The sequence below is a fragment of the Drosophila yakuba genome, chromosome 3R (assembly GCF_016746365.2).
Source record: "Drosophila yakuba strain Tai18E2 chromosome 3R, Prin_Dyak_Tai18E2_2.1, whole genome shotgun sequence".
Lineage (NCBI taxonomy): Eukaryota > Metazoa > Arthropoda > Insecta > Diptera > Drosophilidae > Drosophila > Drosophila yakuba.
The window spans coordinates 1,755,634-1,783,474 of NC_052530.2; the positions used below are offsets into that span (position 1 = coordinate 1,755,634).

A 27,841-nucleotide genomic window follows, 5' to 3' on the forward strand; every position below is an offset into this window, starting at 1 on the left:
AATAAAGAAAATGCAAGCGAGAAAAAGTGCAATAACTTTGGGGGCAATCACACAGCAAACAACAGAGGCTGACGACGCTCGAACTATCACGGGGTGCATTGCAACTTAACGCCCAAGAAAACACCTCGTGTTCGATAACAAACAGAGTATTTGGGTCTTATGTTTTATTCTGTGGGATATACAATGGTTAACTTAACCTGCAATACAGTCTTTATCTTACATACCGCAGTTTCCCTTCCCACTCAGTGTGATGCTCAAATCGTAGTAATACTATCCGCCAAAATTAAGCATAACTTTACATGATTTAGTGTGCCCGAATTACACATTCACGAGATTCCTGACACAAATATCTCTAAGTTCTGGCGGCTCTAAAATGCAACTTGACTAACTATCGATAGCCCTAAACCGTTCCGCGACATCCCCACCCCCGTGAAGCACTCGCCTTCACCACGTCCAGGACAGCTAGCCTCGAAGCGGGACGCATCATCGTCTTGGCTCGATCGTTAGTCCGCACCGCCGCTCGACGAGGGATTCCATCTCTTCCGGTGAACACCTCTTCCACGACGCCTCGCTTCCACTCTCTTCGTGGTATGGCCGGATCACATATGAACACCAGGTCTCCTCGACGAATGGGCTCGACATGCTTGCACCATCTCTCCCTGCGCACAAGCGTTGGCAGGTACTCATGCACCCATCTCTTCCAGTATCGATCCCGCATCATTCTCGCTATGCGCCACTGCTTCCTGGTAGCGCATCCGTTGGACTCCTGTCCATTATCCTTGGGAAGATCCGGAACATCGGGTACTCCTTTCAGCAGATCGTTGGGTGTCAGTGGAGCCTCCTGGTCCACCGTCACTGGTAGATGAGTGAGCGGACGAGAGTTCACTATACTCTCCGCCTCAATCAACAGGTTCTCCAGTACGTGCTCCTTGGGCGCGAGCTCCTTCATTGTGTGCGCCAGCACCTTCTTCACGCACTGCACCATCCTTTCCCAGGCGCCTCCCTCAGCTGGGTTCGCCGGGCAATTGAAGATCCATTCGATTCCTTTGGACGACAGCTCGCCCTGGATCTTTGCAGGCTCAAACACTTCGCTGAACTTCCTGGCCTCTCTGTCGGCTCCAACGAAGTTCTTCCCGTTGTCGCTCCTTATCCTGACCACCGGTCCACGGCGGCTCATGAAGTTCCTCATGGCGATTATACAGGAATCTGTAGACAAATCGTGGGCCATCTCCAAGTGGATAGCCCTTGTGGTTAGACACGTAAACAATGCCACCCACCTTTTCTCTGTGTGACGTCCAACAGTCACAAATAGCGGTCCAAAATAGTCCAGGCCGGTATACTTAAATGGCCATCCGTTGGCTTCCAGCCGGTCCTCTGGCAGGGGACCCATCTCTGGCTGCGTAGGCCGCGCCTTCCGCAGCTTGCATACATTGCAGTTGCTCATCACCTTCCGTAGCAGCCTCCTTAAGTTCGTAATCCAGAACTTCTGCCGGATCGCTCCAATAGTTGCCTCCACGTTTTGGTGGCACATCTTCTCGTGGTGATGCTGCACGATCATCTCCGCCAGTGCCTCTTCGTGAGACAGTATGATCGGCCGTCGCGCGCTGTATGGCACACACGCCGCGTCGTCGATCCTTCCGCTGGCTCTCATCACTCCGTCCTTGTCGAAGTACGGTGACAACCCATACAGTCGGCTGCCCTTGGCGGCCTTTCCATGGCTGTCCACGGCAAACGCTTCTCGCTGTGATTGCTTTATCAGTGTGCGCTCTGCCTCAGCGCACTCCATCGACGTCAGTCCGTGGTCCTCTCGAACGCTACGTAGTCCACGACATCGTCGAATAAATCTGAGCACCCATGCGGTGCTCCTCACCAATCGGTTGTAACTTGAAAATCTCTGTAACGATATAAAGTTCGCCATGACTAGGGCAAACTCACATTTCATCTCCTCTTCATCTGGCGTCGGGGGATTCCAGTCCTCGCGCGATCTCGGCCAGCTTTCTTCTGATCCTCGTAAGAATGGTGGACCACTCAGCCACCGCGATCCAATGGACAGGTCCACGCACTCGCGCGGCCTTGTCGCGTCATCTGCCACGTTTTCGGCAGACGGAATCCATCTCCATTGGGACGCCTCCGTGGATTCTAAGATCTCTGCCACCCGGTTTCCGACGAATTGCTTGTATCTCCGGTGGGTGCTGCTTATCCAGTGCAGCACAGTCTTAGAATCCGTCCATAGTACGCAGCTGCTGATCGCCACACCGTGCTCTTGCTTGACGGTGTCCATCAGTCTCGTTCCTAATACTGCTGCTTGAAGTTCCAGTCGCGGGATTGACATAGTCCTCATCGGAGCGCACTTCGTCTTCGAACATATGAAATGCGCCTGCACATCTCCGCTTGCGTATGTGGCCCGCCAATAGGCCGCTGCTGCGAACGCCGACTGGCTTGAATCCACGAAGATATGCAGCTGTAGTGTCCGCACTCGTCCATCGCCGAAATAGTAGCGTGGACATCGGAATTCTTCGATCTTCTTCATCCCTTGCCGCCAGCTCTCAAAGGCTGCGGCCAACGTGTCTGGTAGCGGCTCGTCCCAGCCGACTCCTCTCCGCCAAATCTCTCGCATTAGTACTTTAGCGGTCACCATGTAGCAGCTCAAAAACCCAATCGGGTCGAACGTGGACATGACCAGGCTCAGGAACTCCCTCTTCGTGGGGACGCGTTCTCCTGTCATCACACTTCTTGGGACTCGATGGTATTTGACGCCGAACTTGAAGTCATCTGTAGCTGGCTGCCAGTACATTCCTAGTACCTTCTCCTCAGCTTCGGTCCATCTAACGCTAGCGATGGATTCAAGTGGGTTCAACGCTCTGACCACACTTGCCGAACTGGAAGTAAATCGACACAAATTAAAACCAGCTTCCGCATGTATATCTCTCACCCGTGACGAGACGGCGATAGCTTCTTCTTCACTGGGGAAACTGTCGACGTAGTCATCCACGTAGTGATACTCGTTGATCGCCAGGACTGCTCGCGGATCCGTGCTGCTATACTGCGAAGCATTCACGGTCTTCACATAATCCGCCGAGCATGGTGAGCAGGCCGCTCCAAACGTCATCACCTGCATCTCGTATATGTCGGGCTCCCGACGATCTTCTCCGTTCCTCCATAGGAACCTCTGGGCACATCTGTCCTTTGGCTGCATCAATACCTGATGAAACATCTCCTTGATGTCGGCACAAACCCCAACTGCTCCTTCCCGGAAATGGAAGAGCACCGCTGGGAGGGGTTTGTAGCGCTGTGGGCCTTTCATCAGCGCTGAGTTCAGGGACACTCCGTTCACCTTGGCAGCCGCGTCGAAGACCAGCCGGATTTTTCCAGGCTTGTTCGGGTTCTCTACTCCGAAGTGCGGCAGGTACCATACCTTGCCTTCCTGGGACCTCTGGACTTCCTGGGGCTCCAGTCGTCGTGCGTAACCCTTCTTGACGTAATCGTCCATAATTCCTTTGTAGGCCCGCGCGAAGTCCACATCGCGCTTCATTTTCCGCTCAATGTTGACAAGTCTGTTGAGTGCCATACTGTAGCTCTCTGGCAGTCTCACCTCGTCGTCTCTCCATAGCAGCCCAGTCTCGTATCGTCGGCCTACTCGCTTAGTCGTCTCCTCCAGGATACTCAGGGCCCGTGCGTTGCCGTCATCTGCGACTGACGGCGCCAGCTCCACTCCGCCAGCTGCGACTGGCTGTGCCGGCTTCACTCCGAAACTCTCGATCTCGAAGTAATCGCTGACCATCTTCTCCAGAAGATTATCCTGTGGCACGGCTAGGAGGCACGATCTCTGAAGCGGTGAACTTGCCTTTCCTTTCACCGGTCCATATACCACCCACCCAAGTGGCGTGGCTGCTGCGTATGGCCCTCCAGATCCATAGCTCCTGGTTCTGAAGGGTATTCCTAGGTGCGCATGATCCAATCCAATTAGGATCCTTGGCGCCGCATTGTTGTACGGCTTTACAGGCAGACGCACACTCGCGCCCGCTGCCTTCACATCCTCTCGACGCAAGCTCTGCATCGGGAGACTCAGGTTTGCTACTCCGTACACATTCTTCAGCGCATGGCGCTTCGGCTTGCCCGCTGCGCTGATCTGCAGGCTAACCATCCTTGTGTGCTCTTTGACGGATTTTCCGCCGAACCATTGCACATTTAGTTGTCGACTCTCGCCTCTCAGGTCCAGGCTGCGGATGAGCTCGTCGTCAATGAGCGTGACGGACGAACCTTCATCCAGCAGTGCGTAGGTGTCGACCTGCGTATTCTCCCCGTACAACGTCACGGGCAAAATCCGGAACAGCAGGTGACCTCCATCCGAATCGACACAACTCAAGTTCCGGTGCGATAATTCCTGGCGGTCGCATGTCGATCGCCTCTCATCCTCCTTACGTCCCGCGTCTATAACTGCAGCTGACGTAGGCAGGCTCTTCTCGTTGGAATCCACTGACTGTGGCATTCGTATCCGTCGGCCGCTGTCTCTGTACAGCTGCCGGTCTTGACTGCTCCGCTGATCCCTCCTGCGGCCTCCATCTGCGACTGGCGGTCGTCTGGGATGTCCAGCTGGGTCATGGAGTAGGTAATGATGCCTCATCCGGCATCCGTAGACGTTGCATCCTCGATCCTTCGTGCAGAACCGGGCCATATGTCCATACTCCAGACACGAAAAACATAACCTCAACCTCTTCGCGGACTCGATCCGCCTCGTTGTAGAAGCTCGGTTGAATTCCTTGCAGTCCTTGATGCTGTGTTGTCCCTCACACAAGGGGCAACATCTGGGGCGGTCTGCATACCGCTCCTCCTCGCGAACACTATTCGCGTGCAATACCCTTCGTCTCGGGTGCTCCTTGATTCCGACGTCCGTGACAGTGCACACCAATTTAGCGAATTCATGAAGCCACTCGCTTAGATGCACCACTGTCGGATATGGCTGTATCGTAGCCGCGTGCTTCGCCCAGTCCAACCTCTTGCTCACAGGCAACTTGGCGATCAGCTCCTCCATTAGGGTTGGATTCCCTAAGTGCTGGCTGCCGGTCGTGGTTGACTGCAGGAACGCTGCCAGGTTGCTCACCCTTGTGGCGAACGGCACGATCCTTGCGATGTTGGCCTCCTGTATTGGCTGCACATCGCGCACGCTCTCCAGTTGGCTACGGATCAAAAGCTCCGGACGTCCATACCGGAATCGTAGCTGCTCCATAACAGCTTGCACATTGCTGGGGTGGATGAGCAGCGACTTCACAGCTGCTCGGGCTTCACCCTTCAGGGCTTTCACTAGCCTCTGGTTATTCTCCAAATCTGTACACTGGTAAGCTGCCGTTGTCTCCGTGAACGCGCACAAGAATATTGGCCATTCCTCTGGCTGACCCTCAAACTCGGGAAGATCAGGCAGTCTGCGTGGCGTCCATCCAGGTATGCTCGTCGCCGCCATTCCATATGATAGGGGCGATGGCGTTGATACCTCCAAATTGTGTGTTGGCTCCCGTGGCGGGTGAACATAACCTCGTTCAGGCTGCGCCGTGGCGGTAACACAAAATGGCGGAGAATAGCTCACTGTTGTTGTTGTACAACTCCGTGTGACAGGTTGCCCGTTTGCCCAATGGCCGCCAAGCGTCGGCGCCAAATTTCCACTCAATTGTGGCGGCAAACTTGCACTCAATTGTGCCGGCAACTGCGCATCCAAAGATGGCGTCACTCCAAGCTCCGGTTGCAGATTGTCACTCATAATCTGCCTGGGCAGGCTCTCACTCGAGCCCTGCCGTGGTGCTGCTCTCAGACATGGCACCGTTTCACTCAAACATGGCGGTGTATTCGCCGTACCGCTCACTCCAACGCCGCGTGCCCCGACTCCAACGGGATCCCTGGCGGCCTCTGCATGCCCTTCATTTGCCCTTGCCTTCACCAGCTCCGACTCTAGATGTGCGATCCTTTCCATGAGGGCCGCCACTTGTACAGTCGTGGAGTCCGTAAGCTGCCCCGTAGCTGCGGGCTGCAGGTTACTTGCCGCTTCACTGGCGGCTACTCCACTTTCCTTCGGAGTCTGTGGCCGCTGCCGATCACCAGCCACACTCGCAGAGCTGGCCGGCTTGCCAGTTGCTGTGGCCGTGGTGGTCGCAGTTGCGGGAGCACCCCCGACATCCAGTCTGGGGCTCCGCCGGGGCGAATGCTTCATTGGCATCTTCTCGCAGAGTGCAAATCCAATGCACCTTGCGAATGCAGAGTGCGAATAAAAGAAAATGACGACGCTCGAACTATCACGGGGTGCATTGCAACTTAACGCCCAAGAAAACACCTCGTGTTCGATAACAAACAGAGTATTTGGGTCTTATGTTTTATTCTGTGGGATATACAATGGTTAACTTAACCTGCAATACAGTCTTTATCTTACATACCGCAGTTTCCCTTCCCACTCAGTGTGATGCTCAAATCGTAGTAATACTATCCGCCAAAATTAAGCATAACTTTACATGATTTAGTGTGCCCGAATTACACATTCACGAGATTCCTGACACAAATATCTCTAAGTTCTGGCGGCTCTAAAATGCAACTTGACTAACTATCGATAGCCCTAAACCGTTCCGCGACAGAGGCTGTCCAATCTACAAAGAGCTGAAAAGCCGTCTTCACGAAAGAATGAACACGGCGCGGGCACACCAAGAAACAGATACGCTGACACCATTAGAAACAAACCCAGAAGTATTTTTTTCGAAAGCAGCAAGTTCCGCTCCATGGCCTATACCCACCACTAACCAGAAACCATTTGCTAACGTTTTAAAATCAGGTTTGACGCCTCCAACCCAAAACACACAACAAAACTATAGCACAACTGAACAGCAAGAAACAAAAACTGAAGCCATTATGAAAGCCTTACAACAGAGTTTATGACATTCATGAGGACCACCATTCAAGACATGATGCGTAACAAAAACCTTTTGATACAAATGCTGCCGTATACTGCCCTCCCCGTTTCACAGTATTGGAAGATCAATTCCTGGATTTTTTTTTCCAAGCACTAGGGCCACACTTCATTGCAGCAAGCGACTACAACGCTAAACATACTCACTGGGGAATCCAAAAGAAAAAAAGCTTTATAAGACTTCACCATGTTTCTCCTGGGAGTCCTACATACTGGCCATCAGACCTCAATAAGCTGCCTGACCTGATCTAATCCGCAGTTACGAAAAATATTTCCCGCAGCTTGGTCAATGCTGAATGTCTGCCAGATCTGTCATCTGATCACTCGTCTGTACCTCCGCCGGTACGCAGAAAACGTGAAACCACCATACAGACTGACTTCACACAAAACAAATAGGCTTAGGTATAAAAAATATATAAGTTCACACATTGAGCTATATCCAAAACTCAATTCTGAATCTGATATAGAGAGTTGCGCGAGTACATTGCAATCCATCCTTACTGCAGCAGCTCTTACTGCAAAACCAAAAACCACAAACATTACAATTAACTCGAATAAGACCAACGTACAAAGCGAGCAACTTGTCCACGTAAAACGACGCCTACGCAGAGAATGGCAATCTACCAGATCCCCAACAGCAAAACAAAATAATCAAAGACAATCTCAGCCCGAAAAAATCCCCCGGCTGCTACCTTATAACACCGGAAATGATCATCGAGCTGCCACACTCTGCAGTTCGCTACATAACCAAGCTCATTAATGCCATCACCAAACTTGGTTACTTTCCACAACGATGGAAGAGGTCGATTATCATAATGATTCCAAAGCCTGGTAAGGACCACAAAGGCCCTTCATCTTACAGACCAATAAGTCTACTCTCATGCATTTCGAAACTTTTCGAAAAATGCCTGCTGATCCGACTTAATCTACATCTGAGATACCACAACATAATCCCAGCCCATCAATTTGGATTCCGCGAAAGCCACGGAACCATTGAACAGGTGAATCGTATTACAACGGAAATAAGAACTGCATTTGAACATCGCGAATACTGTATTTTTAGACGTATCCCAAGCATTCGACAGAGTGTGGCTTGACGACCTAATGTTTAAAGTTAAAACAGCCCTACCCGAAAGCACACACAAACTTCTAAAGTCTTATGACAGAAAGTTTGCAGTACGGTGCAACACTGCCACTTCCACTGATCATAAAATTGAGGCTGGAGTCCCCCAAGGCAGCGTTCTTGAAGCCAAAAAAACTCAACTTAAACTCAAAGCCAACAACTTACACTCATCAACTCTGGTTCTCCGCTCAGCCTTTCTTTAAAATTCTGTACTGAAACCTATCTGGACCTATGGCTCACAGTTATGGGGCAATGCCAGCAACGGCAATGTTGAATTCATACAGCGAGCACAATCAAAGATTCTGAGAACCATCAATGGCTGTGGCAGCCATCTTTCACCTTATTGTTAAATTTCCTTTAGCGGTAATCACGCTGCAGTCCAAACCGACTATCTGAAAGAAATGAAACTCTTTTTTATAGATAAATGTTGTGGATAGTGATTATAACTCGCTAATCTTAAAAAATTTTTAAATTTAGTAACAATTTCTTGCAAACAAAAAAGGTTATAAAATTGTCACATTTTTTTCTTAATATCGAAAAAACTATTTTGAAAAATTATTTAAACAATTAGTTTTTACTAAAGTTAGAGTTTTAATCACTGCGGTGACTTTAATCTAAAAAATGACTGTGCTCCCTGAATAATGTCTATGTTACTTCTGGATGCGTTGCCCCACAGTTTATTCGTTCGCAATCGTGATTACCGACTGAAAATAAGTGGTTTCGAGAAAACACGCTTTAAAGGTTTTGGATCCAACCTGAAGTGGCTACGCCCGATCTGGGTCCTGTCAGTAGTAGTAGTACGACTTTCAAACTTTAGGATAATATTTTAGAATAGTATAGCTTTCGAATTAAAGAATAAAAAAATCGATTTTTTTAAAGTTGTCCGTAGAGTGCCCCCCTTAATCAACTGTGTGAGTTCTTGAGTATGCCGTGAAACGCCATTAGCTTTCCACAGAGTTATCCGTAGGGCAGCCATTATGGGGATTTTGTAGATACAAGAAGTTGTATCAGGATATTTTGTAGTATTGTAGTATTTTGCATGAACGTCATGAAGACTTTCATGCATTGCTGTAGGGATAGCATATTAGCTTCGATGCCACTTTGTTGAGTCTGTTGGATATTTGTCATTGTATATTCGAAATGAGCAGTTCTTGTCGGTGGGGCGGGGACTTCTAGTCCGGATTTTAAGGCGCGAAAGAAGTACTAGGAGTAGTGCTTGGGACAGTTGAGGGTGGTTGAAACATTGGTTGCGAAGAGTAGAAAGTGTTTTTGCTGCATGTATGTGCTGTGGCATTACGTTTGTTTAGGCGGCTCTTTAATTCTTTGTACACCACACAGCCTCTGTAGTGTGCAGTATATTTGTCCCCGCAGTTACTGCATATATCACAGACTTCTCTTTCTTATTTTTGGGGCAGTCCAACAACATATTGTTTCCATGCTTTGAGCATGGCAATGGTCCGACGAAATCGGCACACACTGTCGACCAGGGCTCTTCCGGGATCTGTGTCAACTTCTTTCCCGCCGCATGCAGCTGATTCGGTTTGCGTCTCTCTGCATTCCTGGCCAGAAGTACCGGGCTGCCAGCCGCGTAATTGTCTTACGAATGCCCACTTGGCCGGCTGCTGGGGAGTCATGGTTTTCTCGCAGGACGGTGTTCCTAAGTTGCCGTACGTAGTCTGGGAACTTTTGAGGATGCGCCTTTATTTTTTCTCGCATTTCCGTGACTCAGCTGCACTCTGCTTTGTCCTCGTTTTTCGCAGAATCTCTGGCACTATTGACACCAATTCTGTGGCTGCCTTGATAACGCACCTGCTACTACGTTCAATTGGCCTTTCCTGTATGCGCCCTCGAAGTCATATTGCTGTAGCGCTAACGCCCATCTGGCAATTCTTCCCAAAGGGCTTTCTATGTTGTTCAACCACTTCAGTACCATATGATCCGTCGCTACCTTGAAGTGGTAACCCTCCAGGTACGGCTTTAGCTTCCGTAAGTAGTAAGTAGTTTTTCTTGGCTCCGTTCAAGGTCCGGATGGAGTGTGAAATAACCTTTTCCCCGGCTGCTACCTTCTTTGGTCAGTACCTATCCCTTGGCTTGTGACGCGATATCCTAAGTACAGTAGTTCTTGCTTGCTCTAGGTTTATTCGTAGGTTCGCCTTTTTCAAGCAGCGGAACACTTCCCTAAGGTTTCTTTTGTGTTCCTCTATGGTGCGACCAATCACGATAATGTCATATGGATACGCAAAGACATGTGGCGACATTTCCGGTCCAATCACCTGATCCAGTGCCCGTTAAAATGTGGCCGACGCGTAGTGTAATTCAAACGGCATCACTCTCCATTGGAAAGGCCTTTCCCTGGGACCGTAAAAGTCGTGAAGAACCGGCTTGACTCTTCCAACGGTATTTGCAAATACCCATCCTTGTGCTTATGAAGCGCGCCTCCCTCAGTTGGTCGAGGATGTAGCTTATCCTTAGCATTGGGCAGGCACCCTTTATGGATTTCGAGTGTATCTGCCTAAAGTTCACTATGGGCGGGCTGTAGGGGATCCTTGAATGTTCTGTAAGTTCCATTTCCAGCAGTTCGTCCCTCCCCTTGAATTTTTGGATTCTGGGTCTGTTTATTGAGTGAAATTCCGCAAACTTTGTTTCCAGGAATTTATCCAAGTCATTCTCTTCGCCGTTCTTTTGGACTACTGCGACCGACAACTTCTTCTTGACCACCCATTGTGTCTTCCTCAGGCCGGAATCCGGATTTTATGACCGGCGCACTTGATGTCGGCCCCGACTTGCGTGAGGAAGTTCCACCCCAGCACCGTTCCACGGGAAGCCAGCTTGTCCGCCAGTTCTTCGCTTATGAAGCTTGCTTTCGCCCCGGTGTCGATCGTGGCCTTGTACGTGCTCCCACCGATCGCTACTGCTCTGGACTGGTTCACATACGTAGGGCCCCTCTGGAAAGTATATCCGCTGGATTGCAGGCTGTGAAACACAATGCCATTCTATGCCATTTGCCAGGTCCTAGATTAAAGAGATGCGATTATCAATAACAATTTGAAAGCGGGGCAGATAATACCAATAGGGTAGTAAAAGGGAGCAATTTTATACAAGACAGAGCGCTTGCTGGGGGTCATCATTTCTGCTAGCTACTGCATGGCTCTGACAGATAGAAGCGAAGCTGGCTTTGTTCCGTAGGTTGGAAACCGTCACCTACCTGGGGTGTGCGCTTACCTGGGGTGTGTCACGCCACAAAATGCATTGTAAATAGCTGTCCAGTTCCTTGACCCAGACACATCGGTACATTTTAGAGATGTCACCAAAAGGGAAATTTCGAAACTGTAACAAAGTGTGAAACAGTTTGGGCTGCAAAGTGGGGCCTGGCATGAGTATTTCGTTCAAAGATTATCCAAAAGAAGTTTTGGCAGAGACATCAAAGACAACACGTATCTTAGTTGTTGTGCTGTGTGACGATTTGTCAATGCTCGGGTGGCTCAGGGATGGCCAGGATTCTTCTCAGACATTTATTTTTGTGCAGGTGTGGTTGCTGAAAGAAAAAGCCGACCTGATCCCAGTACGGATAAGTGTAGCTTTATTGGTTTGAGAATGGATCACGACGCCGGGTGGGCCGAAACGGCTCCTAGTGGCGGCAGGGGGGCCTCGTATCGCTTCGGGTGTTTCGGGCGGGATGTTGGTCTCCCTCGGTCGACCTATGGGTGAGAATAATCCAGAGGCCCTGAGGTCTCCCAGTTATGAGGAATGGTTGGAGAGGCCCTGAGGTCTTCCAACTATGAAGAATGGTTTGAGAGGCCCTGAGGTCTTCCAACTATGAAGAATGGTTTGAGAGGCCCTGAGTTCTTCCAAATATGAAGAGAAGTGTGAGAGGCCCTCAGGTCTTCCAATTATGGAACAGTTTGAAAGGTCCTCAGGTCATCCAATGATGGAGAATGGTTTGAGAGGCCCTGAGGTCTTTCAAATACGTATAGAGGTTAGAAGGTTGAGAGCAGAAAGGGATAGTATAGTTAATACTTCTTTGTATTACAAATTTTTACCTCCTTCTCCTTGATCCGTGCTGCTGCTGCTGGACTGGTGACTGATGATAATAGACTGTTGGTTACATTTCTGTAAAAAACATGCAAAAAAAAAGGAGGCTATCTACAGATTTTGGGCATAATCTATTTCGTTGTCAATGGTTATAGATAATGTTTTAAAATATTTCAGCTGCAGAACTTTGCAGATGGCTGAGTTATCTTACACAAAAGAATATACACGGGCCTGCCATAATTGAAAATGCTCTCATATCGATCGGCGAGTTGTCAGAGAAAGCTGCTGAATCCAGAAATAGGGATACAAAAAAATTTCGACAACAAACACCGATTTATTTTACCGTCTATTAATAACTTCAGATCCTATAGAAACGGGACAGCGAAAATTGCCACAAATCAATTTAAAAAATCTGTTTTCTGTTTGTTATTGTAACATTACGAGTAGTATATACGTCTTTATTACTACTTTTGCTTTATCTCTGAATGCGAAATCGATGTTCCTTAGTGTCTCTAAGTATTTATTGTATTTCTTGATATATATATTATCCTTTTGTTGTATTTTTTCTTTATAAAATTAAAACATTTACATTTATTATCTTTCATAATAACAAAATTGAAGTATACTTTTAGGTGTATTTTTTGGTTTTTGCTTTTTCGTGGGCGAAAATACTAACTACCACGCCCATTTCTTAGATATTTTTCAATTCTTATTTTTTAAAGAACTTACAGTACAAATTTCATAACGATATGTCTGCTAAAAGTATTTTTGGCCGCTCTCCCCATATAGGCCAGACCACTGTGCAATGTAATTATATTCCCTCTAGATACCATAGGCAGTTTTCGCAATTATCTCGTTAGACTTGTAATATTGAAAAAATAATGTTCTGGGCTGGGTAAAGACCTTCCTGGCCCAACTTGAGCTAGAGCTTGCTGAAACACTAATGTTTTATCAGATAATAAAATGTTAGTTTAGACCGGAACATCATCGTCCCTTTTGGGCTAAAACTCTTTTATCATAAGTTTTAAAACACTTCGTCGCAATTGTGACAAGAAAGATAGATTTTATTTTTATTGTGAGAGTGAAATTTGGCATCTATGCGCGCATGTATGTGTTGCGAATGTAATGATATACTTAATTGTAGAGCGGACAGCAGATCGCTAGTTGAAATGTGCCAGCGCGAGAGAGGCCATCTTAGATGGACCCATCAGCTAATCTGTATAGATACCGAAAGATTATCGTACTTCAAAGTTGATAATAAAAAACAAGAGAGAACGCTATAGTCGAGTTCCCCGACTATCTGATACCCGTTACTTAGCTAGTGGAAGGGAGAAGCAAGCCTTAAACACAGTTTTTGGCGGTTTGTAGGCGTTATAGTGGGCGTGGCAGAAAGTTTTTTGGCAAATCGATAGAATTTTACAAGACTAATACAAAAACGAAAACATATCAAAACATTTTTCAAAAGTGTGGGCGTAGCAGCTTTGGGCGGTTTGTGGGCGTTAGAGTGGGCGTGGCAAAAAGTTTTTTGACAAATCGATAGAAATTTACAAGACCAATACAAAAATGAAAAAATATCAAAACATTTTTCAAAAGTGTGGGCGTGGCAGTTTTGGGCGGTTTGTGGGCGTTAGAGTGGGCGTGGCAACATGAATCGACAAACTTGCGCTGCGTCTATGTCCCTGGAGTCTGTATACCTAATCTCAACTTTCTAGCTTTTGTAGTTCCTGAGATCTCGACGTTCATACGGACGGACAGACGGACAGACGGACGGACAGACGGACATGGCCAGATCGACTCGGCTACTGATCCTGATCAAGAATATATATATATATACCTTTATATGGTCGGAAACGCTTCCTTCTCCCTGTTACATACTTTTCAACGAATCTAGTATACCCTTTTACTCTACGAGTAACGGGTATAACAAGAGAGAATGCTATAGTCGAGGTTTGTGGGCGTTAGAGTGGGCGTGGCAACATGAATCGACAAACTTGCGCTGCTTCTATGTCTCTGGAGTCTATATGCTTAATCTCAACTTTCTAGCTTTTGTAGTTACTGAGATCTCGAGGTTCATACGGACGGACAGACGGACGGACAGACGGACGGACATACGGACATGGCCAGATCGACTCGGCTATTGATCCTGATCAAGAATATATATACTTTATATGGTCGGAAACGCTTCCTTCCTTTATACTTTTCAACGAATCTAGCATACCAATTTACTCTACGAGTAAAGGGCTTCATCGGTGCCCTTTTTGTCTACGACCCATATTGGGTTATTGTAGGGGACTTCGACTTCTCGATAATGCTATTTTTTATGCAGTTCCTCAATTTCGCGGTTTACGAAATCAGCTGCTCCTATGGCATATGGGTACAATTTGACACAATTGGGCTCCCGTCAATCGTCCAGATGGAGGCTACCTCCGACGTATTGCAAGGAAAATCCTCATCCTAATAAGCAAACGCTTTATTCCTATTCTTAAATGGACGGATGAAATTTCTTGACGCGCCCGTGTCAACCAGGAGTTTCATGTCGATCCCTGCTAACAACTAACTAAAAATTTGAGGGCATCATAGTCGTATTCTAGGAAAGCATCATCGACAATTTTGCCCGCTGCGGTGGCAAAGCCGTGTTAGACCCACTTGGGGTTTGAGCAACGTTATTGACCCGTTGCCCTTTTGTGAAAAATTTCGTATTTTGGTAAGCCGGGGCGTGGAACGGCTTCAACATTTTGGACAACAACGGGTCGACATCCATGGGCTCCGGTGTGTTTCCTTGAGCCAGCCTATCTCCTCGTTGGGCAGAGTATACCTGTGCCCTATGCTGTCTACCACTTTCCTGCAAGTTTGATTGCGGAGTGGCTGCGCTTTAGTCCTTAGACGAAAACGCTCAAGGCGTCATCCCGGAACTTCTCGCACAGCACTTAGCTGCCGATGCTACATACGACCTAGGCGCTTGTCGCTGTACGTGAAGTCAAGTCGATTTATAATCGCCTCAAATTTCAGCACAGTTCCAAAAGATGACACAACTGCATCGGCAGGGCCTTTGACTTTGCTCATATTCTCATAACTTCTGAACATGTAATATTCGGACATTGCCGCTTGCCGCCAGGAAACGTATGTCTCCGGTGCTCCCGTAAATTCGGACAGAAACTTAACTACATCCAGCGTTTCATTGCACGGGACTACTCCCTTAATTTATACTGGGTGGTTAACCTTAAGGCCGCTTCTGCCGGGGCGTGGTTAACCCGCATAGCCGCGACTCGGTTGGGCAGTTCTTCAATGGTTTGGCGCAGCTCTGCTTCCCTGCGCCGGCTTTCTGCTGTAGAAATGAAAAGGAGTATTGCTTTTAGTCTTAGGTGTTTCTTTATTTGTGTTGAAAGCAGCGAAGGTACCGCTTCCAACGTTCAGTTGAATCTGATCTGAACATTCTTCCTTAGGTTCTAAGTAAGCCAGCTAGGAGAGAATATTACTTTTGTATTACTCTGCTAAGAGAGAGAATGTTATATGCGCTCACAAGTAGTCAGCATAAATGCTGATCCAGCATTTATGACGTATGTGCATAAATAGGTGATCAAATATCACATGCACTTGAAGTGGAATGTTTACATAAACATTGCAACAAAGTGTTACACTGTGTATATGTACTATTGGGTACAGTACAGTGGGTATTCTATATGTGCGCATACTACTCCTCCCTCCTTTTGAAAAACAACGTTATATTATGAAGTTGTTTTATAAGGTTTTACTTAAAACTGTTTGTGTTTTGTTTTAATTATTCGTTATTTTAATTATCTACTATTTCCGTTACTTTATACGGACCAGTGTATTTATATTCCAACTTATGACCTGTTTCATTTCTTAATAAGACTTTATCACCTACTGATATATCTATGTTATTTTCTGATGATATAATATTTATACCCGTTACTCGTAGAGTAAAAGGGTATACTAGATTCGTTGAAAAGTATGTAACAGGCAGAAGGAAGCGTTTCCGACCATATAAAGTATATATATTCTTGATCAGGATCAATAGCGGAGTCGATTTGGCCATGTCCGTCTGTCCGTCCGTCTGTCCGTCTGTCTGTCCGTATGAACGTCGAGATCTCAGGAACTACAAAAGCTAGAAAGTTGAGATTAGGCATACAGACTCCAGGGACATAGACGCAGCGCAAGTTTGTCGATTCATGTTGCCACGCCCACTCTAACGCCCACAAACCGCCCAAAACTGCCACGCCCACACTTTTGAAAAATGTTTTAATATTTTTTCATTTTTGTATTGGTCTTGAAAATTTCTATCGATTTGCAAAAAAACTTTTTGCCACGCCCACTCTAACGCCCACAAACCGCCAAAAACTGTCCTTCGCACTTACACTAGCTGAGTAACGGGTATCAGATAGTCGGGGAACTCGACTATAGCGTTCTCTCTTGTTTATTATTTTTTTGTTTCTTCTATCATTATTCTGGCTCTTTTATATGCTACTTTTAATCTATATTTAATAACCTTAGCATAGTCATATATATTATATATGGTCTCTATATTATCTATACTATAAAATTGTTTTGGTAATTTATTTGTTTTAAAAAATACTAACTCATATGGAATGTAATTATGTGCCATTTAGGGGATAGTGCTGAAACAGAAAACGAAATATTGAAGCCATAAGTTCTATGACTACGTTCTATTGTTCCAACTGTCTGGTGGTGGTGTGCCGTAGATGTTATGTTTTTAATTTCTAGGTATTTGCATAAATCATTTATAATTGAATTTTTATATTCTGTTCCCATGTCCGTAATTAGATTTTTGCAATGCCGATATGACCTCCTTGTGTTTGATCGTCATGGAATTTAGACAGTATAGCTTCTTTCTCTTTTTGTTTTTCTATATTCTATTTTCTTGCATTTCAAAAAGGCCCACAAACCGCCCAAAGCTGCCCCGCCCACTCTTTTGAAAAATGTTTTGATATTTTCTCAGTTTTGTATTGGTCTTGTAAATTTCTATCGATTTGCCAAACAACTTTTTGCCACGCCCACTCGAACGCCCACAAACCGCCAAGACTCTCCTTCGCACTTCCACTAGCTGAGTAACGGGTATCAGATAACTTTGAAATCATACTCTTTTAATCAGCCTCATACGTGTCAGCTTAGAACTTGGATTGATCATTGAGAATAGATATATTAATGGTCTGTGATCTGTTTTGATTGTAAAGTGTTTTTCATAAATATATGGTCGAAAATATAATATTGCCCAGTGAATTGCAGCTAATTCCTTCTCAGTTCTACATTAATTACTTTCTCCTTTACTGAAAGCTCTTGATGCGTATGCAATAGGAAGCTGGAGTCCGTTATGGTTTTGAGGTTAAACCGCTCCGCACGCTTTCTTACTTGCATCAGTTATTATACAGAATTTTTTGCTGAAATCAGGATATTGTAGCAGAGTTGGTTTTGTTTTTCAATATTGGAATGTATTTTGGCATTCATCTGTCCATTTGAAAGGAACTTTCTAGGAGGGTTTTTGATATTCGAAGTGAGTCGCTCGAAGTTCAGTAACAGAATGAATCTTTATTTACAGAATAATTTGCTCTTAGCCTAGCGTAGAATTCTTTTGTTCTGTGAAACCCCTTGCGTTGACGCTTTTCGCCCGGATGCCCCTTCCAGTGCTTCGGTTCGATTCTTGGAATCCTGACTCCGCTGATCCAGTGTGGGTTGATGACTTTGCTGCGGTGTGTGTCCGGGTTGAGTGTCTCAAAAGAAGGTCGCTGCCCGTTGGTGTTTCGGTGGAGGTGAAGGCATGCTTGTGCCGTCACCGATAACTAATTGACGTCCCCCCTCAAGACGGAACGAGGGCCATAGCGAAGGTATGGCCGGAGTTGCGGTAGGAAGGACTTGCGTGGTGGTGTACGTCGTTTTGTTCTTTCTTAACGTCCAGGCGGCGGCGCCCAATGCCGAGGAGCCGGCAATCAGGATGTAAATGACGGTAGGGTGGGTCGTTGCTGTGTCGTATATTGTTGCGATGTCTTCTTCGGTTTTTAGTGTATTAATTTGTAGTTTCCTCAGGATGAGTGGTTCTCCTGCGGGTATGGTTTTTACCTCCTCGGCTTTGATCAAGTTAATCTGTAGTTTTTCTGTGATCGTGGTGATGGTGTCGGTATATCTCGTTCCATTTGCCAGGATAGAGCAGTTGTCGTATCTTACGATAAACGAGCCGTTTACTATTCTTTCCGGTGCGCAGTTTGTTGTTATGTTGAGGCTTACTGCGTTGGTGATGATGAGTATTCCTTCTATTGGGCTGTAGATTTGCATGTCGCTGGTTTGTTGTTGAGTAGGTTGTGGAGGCAGGGCTGGTTACCGGGGGTGGTGGGGGTTTCGCATACAAATTCGGAGTTTACTTTGATACATGGGTCTTGTACAATATTAATTCTTTGTTATTTCTTAGTATGTAGTTGGGTAGGTTTACTATCTGCATACCGTTGAATGGTATTGCTATAATTCGGTACAATTTATAATTTGTAATGTTAGGGTTTTATTACTGGTGCTAGTATGAAGTGATAATATTTCGTAGACCTCGTGGTCTGCTTTATTTTATATTCCCTGTTTCGTTAGAGAGTTCCTGATTTTAACTATTTCGGGATTGGTTAGGATGTATTTGGGGATTATTTTTAATTTTGCGAATAAAAGACTTTCCGCTACGCTAGTCAAATGAGCGTAGAAGAGGTCTAAGTTGATATTTAACCTGTGGATTAGACGGTCTAGCTCTATGTCCCTTTGTCCTGTGTTTAGTTCTTTAAAAATTGTATTTTGATTCGAGTTAATGATTTTAGTCATTACCCCTTTGTTCTCTATTAATGTGTGTTGCTATTTCCCTGAATCGAATTATTGTTTCGTTTTGGAATCTATTCGTTCTCTCCTCGTTGTTATTTAGGTTTGTTAGTTGCTTGTTTAATCTGTCTTCGTCGTTGGGGTCCATGTTACCGCTTACTATTTTCACTATGGTCCCTAGACCGTTGATCAAGCCTCTTCTAGTTCTACCGCTATTGGTGTTGGGTAGCAGAGAGGCTAGCCTATGGTTGATGAGGTCAAGTTTCGCGAGAAGTACGGATTTAAGGCTAGTGGCCTCCGATTTGTTCGGGAGATCCCCTATGAGCTTGGGCAACCCTTTGGCTGCGCTCTCGTACTCGTTCAGGTGTAATATATGTTGTATCGTTGTGAATGCCGATACCGTTCTGGCCTTTCCTAGTTGGACTTTTATTATTGCTGGGTCGATGGTCAATGGTTCGAATGTCAGTTCCTTGGCGTTGGTCATCGTCAATCTGTAAGTGTTTCTAGTTAGTCATTGGTGGTGTAGTATGCGCCGCCAATAAGCTTAGGCTAGTAACTCTTAATGTAAGATTCTGATAAAGGTATCAGCACAACGAAATCCCAGGTCAAAAGGTTGGTAATAGAAGTTAACCAAAAACCATGACCTAGTGCACAAAAATATTTTAGTGGAAGAATATAAAATCGTTTGGTGGTAAGAAAATAACAAGGAGCCCCAAAATCCAAGTCCAACTAAAGGGAAAGAAGGGGAAAAAATTTAATTTAAGCCGCAGAAACAACTTAATCGGAACCTAAAATTTAAATCCCCAATACAGGGAAAAATAAGCAAAAAAAGGAGAACCCATGTGTAACTGTCCATGTCGGTGGTCATTTTGGTAAGGAAATCTTCTTAATCTTTTGTTTGTGTATTTTTTGGTTTCGTGTCGTGTGGAGTGTATGTCCGCTGTCCCGTAGTACTGTTTGTCTCGTGAAACGGGTTGTTATTTTATTCCTCCTGTTTTCCTTCCGGAAGACTGTGTTTCCGGTAGGTAAAGCAGGGGGGTCCTCCCTTGTTTCGTTAAGCTTAGTCGTGCGCTTTAAAGCGATGTCTTCCAAGTGTTTTTTGACCTCTGGGTAGATTTTGGTTCGAAATTTAGGAAGTCGTGTTCAGTGTTGAACTTGACTGTTTTTGTAAAAACGTGGGTACGGCCGCTGAAAAAATATTCGAATATGACCTTTTTGGGTATACCGAATGTTTTAAATGCTTTGGTTACACTGATGGAAAACCTATTGGGTAGGGGGAATGCTTGCGCGAATCTAGAGAATTTGTCTATGATTGTGAGGTTGTAGTTTTTATTGATTGTATAGATATCCGTATGTAGGATATCTAGTGGTTCGTTCGGGATTTCGGGCATTATGTAGGGTGGTCTCTGCGGGTGCCTGTCATACTTGAGTGTAAGGCATGTCTCGCAGTCCCGAATTGCCTGTGCGATGAGACTTTTTAAGTGGGGCGCATAGATTTCTCTTTTTAGGTGGGCGTACATCTCGTCTACCCCTAGGTCTGTTGTTTTAATAAGTGATACTAACTCGCCGGTGCTTGAAGGTTTCTTAAGGAACGTTAAGCACCTGAGGATTTTATAGTTGTTAGTTCCTGTGAAATATTCGGAATAAGCTTTTCTAATTATTTCGAAAATTTCGTCTAACGTTACCTTTAAGATATCCGTAACTATCTCTAAGATAAAGAAAGGTTTGGAAATCTGTCTTCTGATTTTATTTTTGGATGGTACGCAGACCGTGCATGACTAGTCTGGTGAAACCGTGAGGGTGGCTTGCAAATTAAAAGCGTTGAGTGGGCTTAGGGATACCGGAATGTTTCCTGGTTCGCTCGGCTTAGATATTTTTATGTGGGTGTTTGGTTCCACCCTGCTCAGTGCGTCTGCGACGACGTTTTGGGAACCCTTTTCTTTTTTTTTAAGTCTTCTTATATATTGAATCTTCCTTTTTACTTAAGAGACTAACAATAAGTTTTCAAATCTTATTCTAAGCTAGCTAATTATCATTTTATGAGATGATTTGTGCTATGTGGCCTAACAAATTTAACGCTGGGCTGGTTGATCGTTGCGGTGCAGTCGACTTTGGCTGCATACTCGAAGAAGTTTTCTTGCAAGGGGATTTGGATGTGAGCCTAGTTTTTCCTTGTATTTTACTTTTCTCTCTGTTATTGTCTCAATGACAAGTTTTATTTCTAGGTCTTTGTGTATATTCTCGTTCCGAAGATACCATGGAGCTCCAGTTATGATTCTCAGAGTCCTAGACTGTGCTCGCTGTATGATGTCGATGTTGCTTCTCGATGCATTGCCCCATAGCTCGGAGCCATAGGTCCATATGGGTTTAAGAACGGAGTTATACAAAAGGACTTTGTACTCCAGGCTTAGGGGAGACCGAACGTTTATAAGCCAGTGTAGATCCTTTGCTTTCAGTCTCAGGTGCGTCGTCTTGGCCTCTATGTGTTTCCGCCAGGTGAGCCGCTTGTCCAGATGAATACCTAAGTATGCTACGTCATCGGCTTGTGGGATGCGCGTGTGGTTCATAACCAAGGGCGGGCAGCTTTGTTTGTTAAGGGTAAACGTAACTTGTTTGCATTTTTGTTCGTTTACTCGTATGCGCCAATTTGCAAGCCAATTCTCTACACATGTTAAATAGCGTGCTAGTTGCATCGTAGCTTTTACTGGGCATCTGGATCGACTCAGTATTGCAGTGTCATCAGCGAATATTGTTAACTGGTAGTCTGTTGGGATGTCCGCCGTGTATAGGTTGTATAGAATTGGACCTAATACACTTCCTTGGGGCACTCCAGCTTCTATAGTACAATCGTTTGAAGTGCTTGAACTACACCTAACCGCGAACACTTTTTTGTATAAGTAAGACTTTAGAAGCTTATGTAAGTTTTGAGGCAGCAGTTTGGTTATTTTAAACATAAGTCCATCCAACCATACTCAATCGAATGCTTGTGCAACGTCTAAGAATAAAGCTGTACAATATTCCCGATGCTCAAAAGCAGTGCGAATTTCTGTTGTGATGCGGTTAACCTGCTCAATAGTTTCATGTTTGGTGGGGACTGATTCGTAGCAGCAGTACTTTTTCAAATAACTTGGAGAGACAAGTAAGTAGGCTTATTGGCCTGTATGATGATGGCTCTGTTTTGTCTTTCCCAGGCTTAGGGATCATAACTATAACTGATTTCTTCCACTTTTGAGGAAAGTATCCAATTTTGGTAATAGCGTTGAAGAGTAGGCAGATTTGTAGAACTGCACACATTGGAAGCTCGATGATCATTTTCGGTGTTATTAAATCGAAGCCAGGCGATTTTCCAGTCTTCAGTTGCTCTCTAATGACTTTCGTTATTTCGCTTGGCCGGAATTCTATGGGATCTTGTGGTGCTAAGTCAGATGCAGTTAAGGGTGGGAGGGTAAATGAGTTAGTGGCTGGGTTTGGTTGGAATACCTTTTTGAGATGATCAGCGAAGACTCTTGCTCTGTCCATCTCACTACGAGACCAGTTTCCGGTAGAGTTACGGAGGGGTACGACAGTTTCTGCTGGGGCCTGCAGATTCCTGTGGGCTTTCCACAAAGAGTTTTTTGTGCTGGTGGGCGTGAGAATCTCGATGTAACGCAGTTGTGCGTCCGCTTCTTTGTTCCTAAGCGCTTTAGTAAGTCTGCGAGAGGCTGCTTTTAATATACTCTTTGCGCCAGGTGATCTGTGCTCCTGCCACTCCCTTCGAAGTCGTCGTTTTTCAAGCACAAGGAGTTCGGTATCTCGACTTGTGATGTTGAACTTTTTTCTGCATCCGTGCGTATCTTGTGGAGTTGACGCTTTTGCTGCTGCAACTAGTGTTGATTCCAGGCTACCAGCAAACTGATCGATGTCTTGCTCGGTTTTCAATGAGCTAGAGAAGTCGGTATGTGAACAAACATATTTTTTGTACCTCTCCCAGTTGGTCCTGTTGCTTGTGAGTCTATACGGCCGTGGCAGTTGGTACAAAAGGTTAAAGAGCACCGGGCAGTGATCAGATGAAAATTCTGAAAGTGCCTCAGCTGTAATTATTGATTGGGATATCCTTTTGGTGATGGCAAAGTCAATCAAGTCTGGAAGCTTTTTAGGATCTGCTGGCCTTTCGTGTTCCAATTCGTATGTGTATTCGCTCAATGCATCACGCCAGCGAAAAAGTTTTGCGTTCTGGCCATTGAAATTCTTGAGTCCTTATAGGGGTTTGTGGTCGGTAACTAGTTTGAATTTCCGACCGTAGAGGTATGGTCTGAAATATTTTACTCCCCACACAATTCCTAACATTTCCTTCTCTATCGTCGAGTAGCGAGTTTCAGCCTCGTTAAGGGTTCTGCTTGCGAAGCATATTGTCACAGGTTTTTGGTCCTTGCGACAGCACCGCTCCCAACGCGACGTTACTCGCGTCTGTAGTTAAGGTGAAGGGTAAGGTGAAGTCTGGGTGTCTCAAAATTGGGTCGTTGACAAGGAGTGTCTTGCAGACTTCGAAGGCTTCGCGGAATTCGTTGTTGATTATTACCGACTTGCCACCTTTTAATTGGTTGGTGAGCGGTTTAGTAATTCACGCGAAATCTTTTATGGCCGCTATTTTATTAGGGTTCGGTTTGATTCCTTCTTGAGTGACTACGTGGCCCAAGAAGTCTATTTCCTTAAGTTCGACTTGGTGAGTTGGATTTTCAAATTCGCTGTGCGGAGTTTTTTGAAGACGGAGCTTATGTCATCTAAATGTTTCTGGAGTGAAGCGGAGAATATTATGACATCGTCTAGGTAGACTAGGCAGATATCTCCTATTAGCGTGCCTAAGACGTTATCCATGACACGTTGAAATATGGCGGGGACGTTTCTCAGCCCGAAGGGCATGCTGTCATAGCCCTATCTTCCGGGTTCATCTGAATTTGATGGAACCCACTTGCCAGGTCCAGGGTGGTGAAGTACTTGGCCCGGCCTATGCTGTCGAGGATTTCATTTATGTTGGGGACAGGGTATCGGTCGGCGATGGTTTTTTTGTTCAGTTTCCTGAAATCTATAACATATTAGGCGTATACGTATTTTAATGCGCGATGCATTATGTAGCGGCAATCAGCGATTGATTGTTGCTAAAAATATGTTTGCATAAATTTTTTTTTGTGTAATATGCTAAATAATTTGTTTTTTATTGTGGCACATATTAGGCGTATACATATTTTAATGCTCGATGCATTATGTAGCGGCAATCAGCTATTGATTGTCGCTAAAAATATGTTTGCATACATTTTTTTGTGTAATATGCAGAATTATTTATTTATACCCGTTACTCGTAGAGTAAGAGGGTATACTAGATTCGTTGAAAAGTATGTAGCAGGCAGAAGGAAGCGTTTGATCAGGATCAATAGCCGAGTCGATCTGGTCATGTCCGTCTGTCCGTCCGTCTGTCCGTCCGTATGAACGTCGAAATCTCAGGAACTACAAAAGCTAGAAAGTTGAGACTAAGCATACAGACATAGAAGCAGCGCAAGTTTGTCGATTCATGTTGCCACGCCCACTCTAACGCCCACAAATATTTTTTTTTTGGTTTGCAGTTTTTTTCCCTAAATGTTTACTTTCGTTTTAATATATATTTACTAATATGCTTTTAGATTTGCGTGTGTAATGCACAATTGTTAATGCCGATTATTTTGCTTCCGCACACCGTTATTTGTTGACTTTGCATAGTTGCTCTTGTGTATAAAGGTATTTATGTATGTTTGAAGTCGGTTCTTTTTCTTTTAAGCGCACGGAATTTACAATTCGTTTGGGTGCACTGCATTATTTTTAATTTCGTTTCTTTTCTTATTTTAGATTTGCATTCACTTATTGAAGTCACTTGGCCGGCTGCTTACCTGCATTACAGTGTAATATTTAATAATATTCCGGTGATCTTCATATCTTTCTTCTTTAGGATGCTCTGGATCTCCTTTAGGTTCCTTTTCCGGCTGCGCCAGTTATGTCGTGTTCGAGGATTTGTGCTTCTTTTATATTGATTGCGAGGAGGGTTTTTGATATTCGAAGTGAGTCGCTCGAAGTTCAGTAACAGAATGAATCTTTATTTACAGAATAATTTGCTCTTAGCCTAGCGTACAATTCTTTGTTCTGCGAAACCCCTTGTGTTGGCGCTTTTCGCCTGGATGCCCCTTCCTGTGCTTCGGTTCGATTCTTGGAATCCTGACTCCGCTGATCCATTTTGGGTTGATCACTTTGCTGCGGTGTGTGTCCGGGTTGAGTGTCTCATAAGTAGAGGTCGCTGCCCGAGGGGGTTTCGGTGGAGACGAAGGCATGCTTGTGCCGTCACCGATAACTCGCGCAGGTACACCTCCTTCCAAGATTGCTTGTGCGCGAAGAAGTGCAATTGTAATTTTGAGAGTTTTTATGAAAAGTGGTATTTTTAATTTCAGAATCGTGAAAAGCACGAGGGGTCTTGGTAGAGTCGTGTATACGTATATAAAAAAAATTTTATTATCATAAAACCGTTAAAAAACCGTCGCTCCCGTATATTCCAGCTACTTTCAGCTAAAAGCTATGAAGCCGTTGAAAAGAAAACCTAAACAATCTGAAGTCATAGCGACTTTCAGCTCAAGGCTACCCACGTTTTAAATGTATACCTTGCAAAATGTTACTTATAATTTATTTGCACCTTTGTAGGTCAATTATTTCACCATGTCAGCATGGTTTCATGAAACGCAGATCAACAACTACTAACCTTCTGGAGCTAACCTCCTTCGTAGTACAGGGTTTCAAAAATAATCTTCAAACAGATGTCATTTATACGGATTTTAGTAAAGCATTCGACTCTGTTAATCATTCACTTTTAATAAAAAAACTTGATTTATTAGGTTTCCCTGTTGATCTCCTAAATTGGATTCTAAGTTATCTGAATGGCAGGACGCAACGGGCCCTCTTTAAAAATTTTCTTTCTTGTATTCTCCGAGTCACATCCGGCGTCCCACAAGGGAGCCACCTAGGTCCGCTCCTTTTTACCTTATTTATTAACGACCTTCCCTTAATAATAAATCATTCGCGTGTACTAATGTACGCTGATGATGTAAAATTATGCTTGCAATATAAGGACATTTCTCGCCATTTGGACTTACAATCCGATCTAGATTGCTTTCAAACATGGTGCCGTGATAACGTATTAAACTTAAATGGCTCTAAGTGTAAAGTTATGACCTTTTGTCGTGCCAACTCAATGCACGCAACTTATACTTTAAGTGGGTGCTCTTTGGACAGAATAACACATGTTAATGATCTTGGTGTTCTTCTGGACCCTAAACTTAAATTTTCAGACCATATTTTGTCTATTGTCAATAAGGCCAGGGGTGTGCTTGGTTTTATAAAACGGTGGTCAAAGGAATTTGATGATCCTTACATGACCAAAACCTTATTTATTTCTCTAGTCCGTCCGATCCTCGAGTATGGATCACCTGTTTGGAGTCCACAATATGAAGTTTACTCGGACCGCATTGAATCGGTTCAAAAGAACTTCTTACTTTTTGCTTTACGGCGCCTTAATTGGGATGCAAACCGTAGATTACCTCCTTATTCGAGTAGATTAATGTTAATTAACTTACCCTCCTTAGCTAACCGTAGAACGATGCTTGGAACAGTCTTTATTTTTAACCTTATTCGTGGTGAAGTGGATAGTCCCGACTTGGTTAGTCGGCTAAACTTCACTGTTCCAAGCAGATTTACTAGAAATTACGTACCTTTAATTTTAAATCAGTGTAGATCTAACTATGAGTTGCATGATCCCTACAGAGTATTATGTTCTGACTATAATAGATTCTATCCTATTATCTCTAATTCTGACTCTCTGCCGTTTTTAAAGCGATCAATACTAACATACTTAACGAATTCTTAGATATTACTACTAGCATACATATATTTCCTCGTCCTTTACTGTCTTCTATATCGCGTCTATCTTCCCGCGATTCGAGCCGTACGATACACGGCAGCGCCCCTCGGTCGGTTGGGCGGGAGGTGTGGCCGTGGGACTCGCGAAAAAAAAAAAAAAAAAAAAAAAAGTAACAATGACTAGTAGTCACCAATAATTTCCTGAGCCCTGACTACGGTCATCCGAAATAATTCCCTACAGAGATATGTATTTCAGATTATCTGTGATCTGTCTCCATTTTTATTACGCTAGGAGACCCCATAAAATCAAATATTTATGACTCTTTGAACATATTATCGGGAAAGTCCAGCGGTTATTTACCTGCATCCAAGCCCATAGCTCGCCCTCTTTTTCTGACTTCCCCATTGCAGTCTGCATTCTGTGAAGGCTTCTTAATTCGAGAACCAATCAGGTGGATTCTAAGAGTAGACTGTAGCATATAACGATCTATTAAGACTGAGCTGGTGGAGTATTAACGTTTTAGCAGAGCACGCGATGTCCTTGGCATTTCGGATATCTAGTCGGCTTGGGGTGGATCAGCAAAAGAAAGAACCGCCACTTTAAAATGCTCGCATGCTATTAAAAAAATAATTAAAATTCGCGTACTATATTTATAAACAAAAAGGGAACGAACAGAAAAGGATAGTATAAAAATAGAAAAGAAAAAACTTAAGAGGGAGAAAAAAAGGGATACACTTGCCAACATCACTTCTATTATCACGCCAGTCTGCGTAATGCCCACCCTTCCATGATCCGTATGGTCCTACAAATTACACTTAGGATCCCTTGAAGTGACTACATTCTACTCATTCCATGACAATTTGATATCCATGACCCCCGGATAAGGAGAAATTTATCTAAAATTCATTTTGATAACTTTTTCTTAATATAGTAATTTATAAACTATCCATTTCATATTCATCTCAGTTCTATAATTATATATTGTTGACATAATTCACCTAAATTCCTACTT

The 27,841-nt window shown here is 44.7% G+C and overlaps 2 protein-coding genes across 5 annotated transcripts in view; one reads left to right on the top strand and one right to left on the bottom strand.

Annotated features, from left to right (window-relative positions):
* LOC26535463 (proton-associated sugar transporter A) overlaps positions 1–27,841 on the top strand; it is a 335,879-nt gene that overhangs the window by 137,711 nt on the left and 170,327 nt on the right. The window lies entirely within an intron of this gene.
* LOC26536307 lies at positions 131–6,632 on the bottom strand. 2 transcript variants are annotated; one of them, XR_005561568.2, is made up of 3 exons: positions 2,933–3,199; positions 225–2,879; positions 131–169 (listed from the first exon to the last, which is right to left on the bottom strand). XR_005561568.2 is itself a non-coding variant. In XM_039375839.2 (3 exons), exons 2-3 carry the CDS (start codon positions 6,203–6,205, stop codon positions 2,844–2,846), a joined length of 3,309 nt encoding a protein of 1,102 aa, XP_039231773.1. In that variant the 5' UTR covers positions 6,206–6,364; positions 6,420–6,632; the 3' UTR covers positions 2,671–2,843. The 2 variants fall into 2 exon arrangements, 1 of the variants encoding a protein (XP_039231773.1); XM_039375839.2 differs by lacking the exon at positions 131–169 and adding an exon at positions 6,420–6,632 and having other exon boundaries at positions 2,671–2,879; positions 2,933–6,364.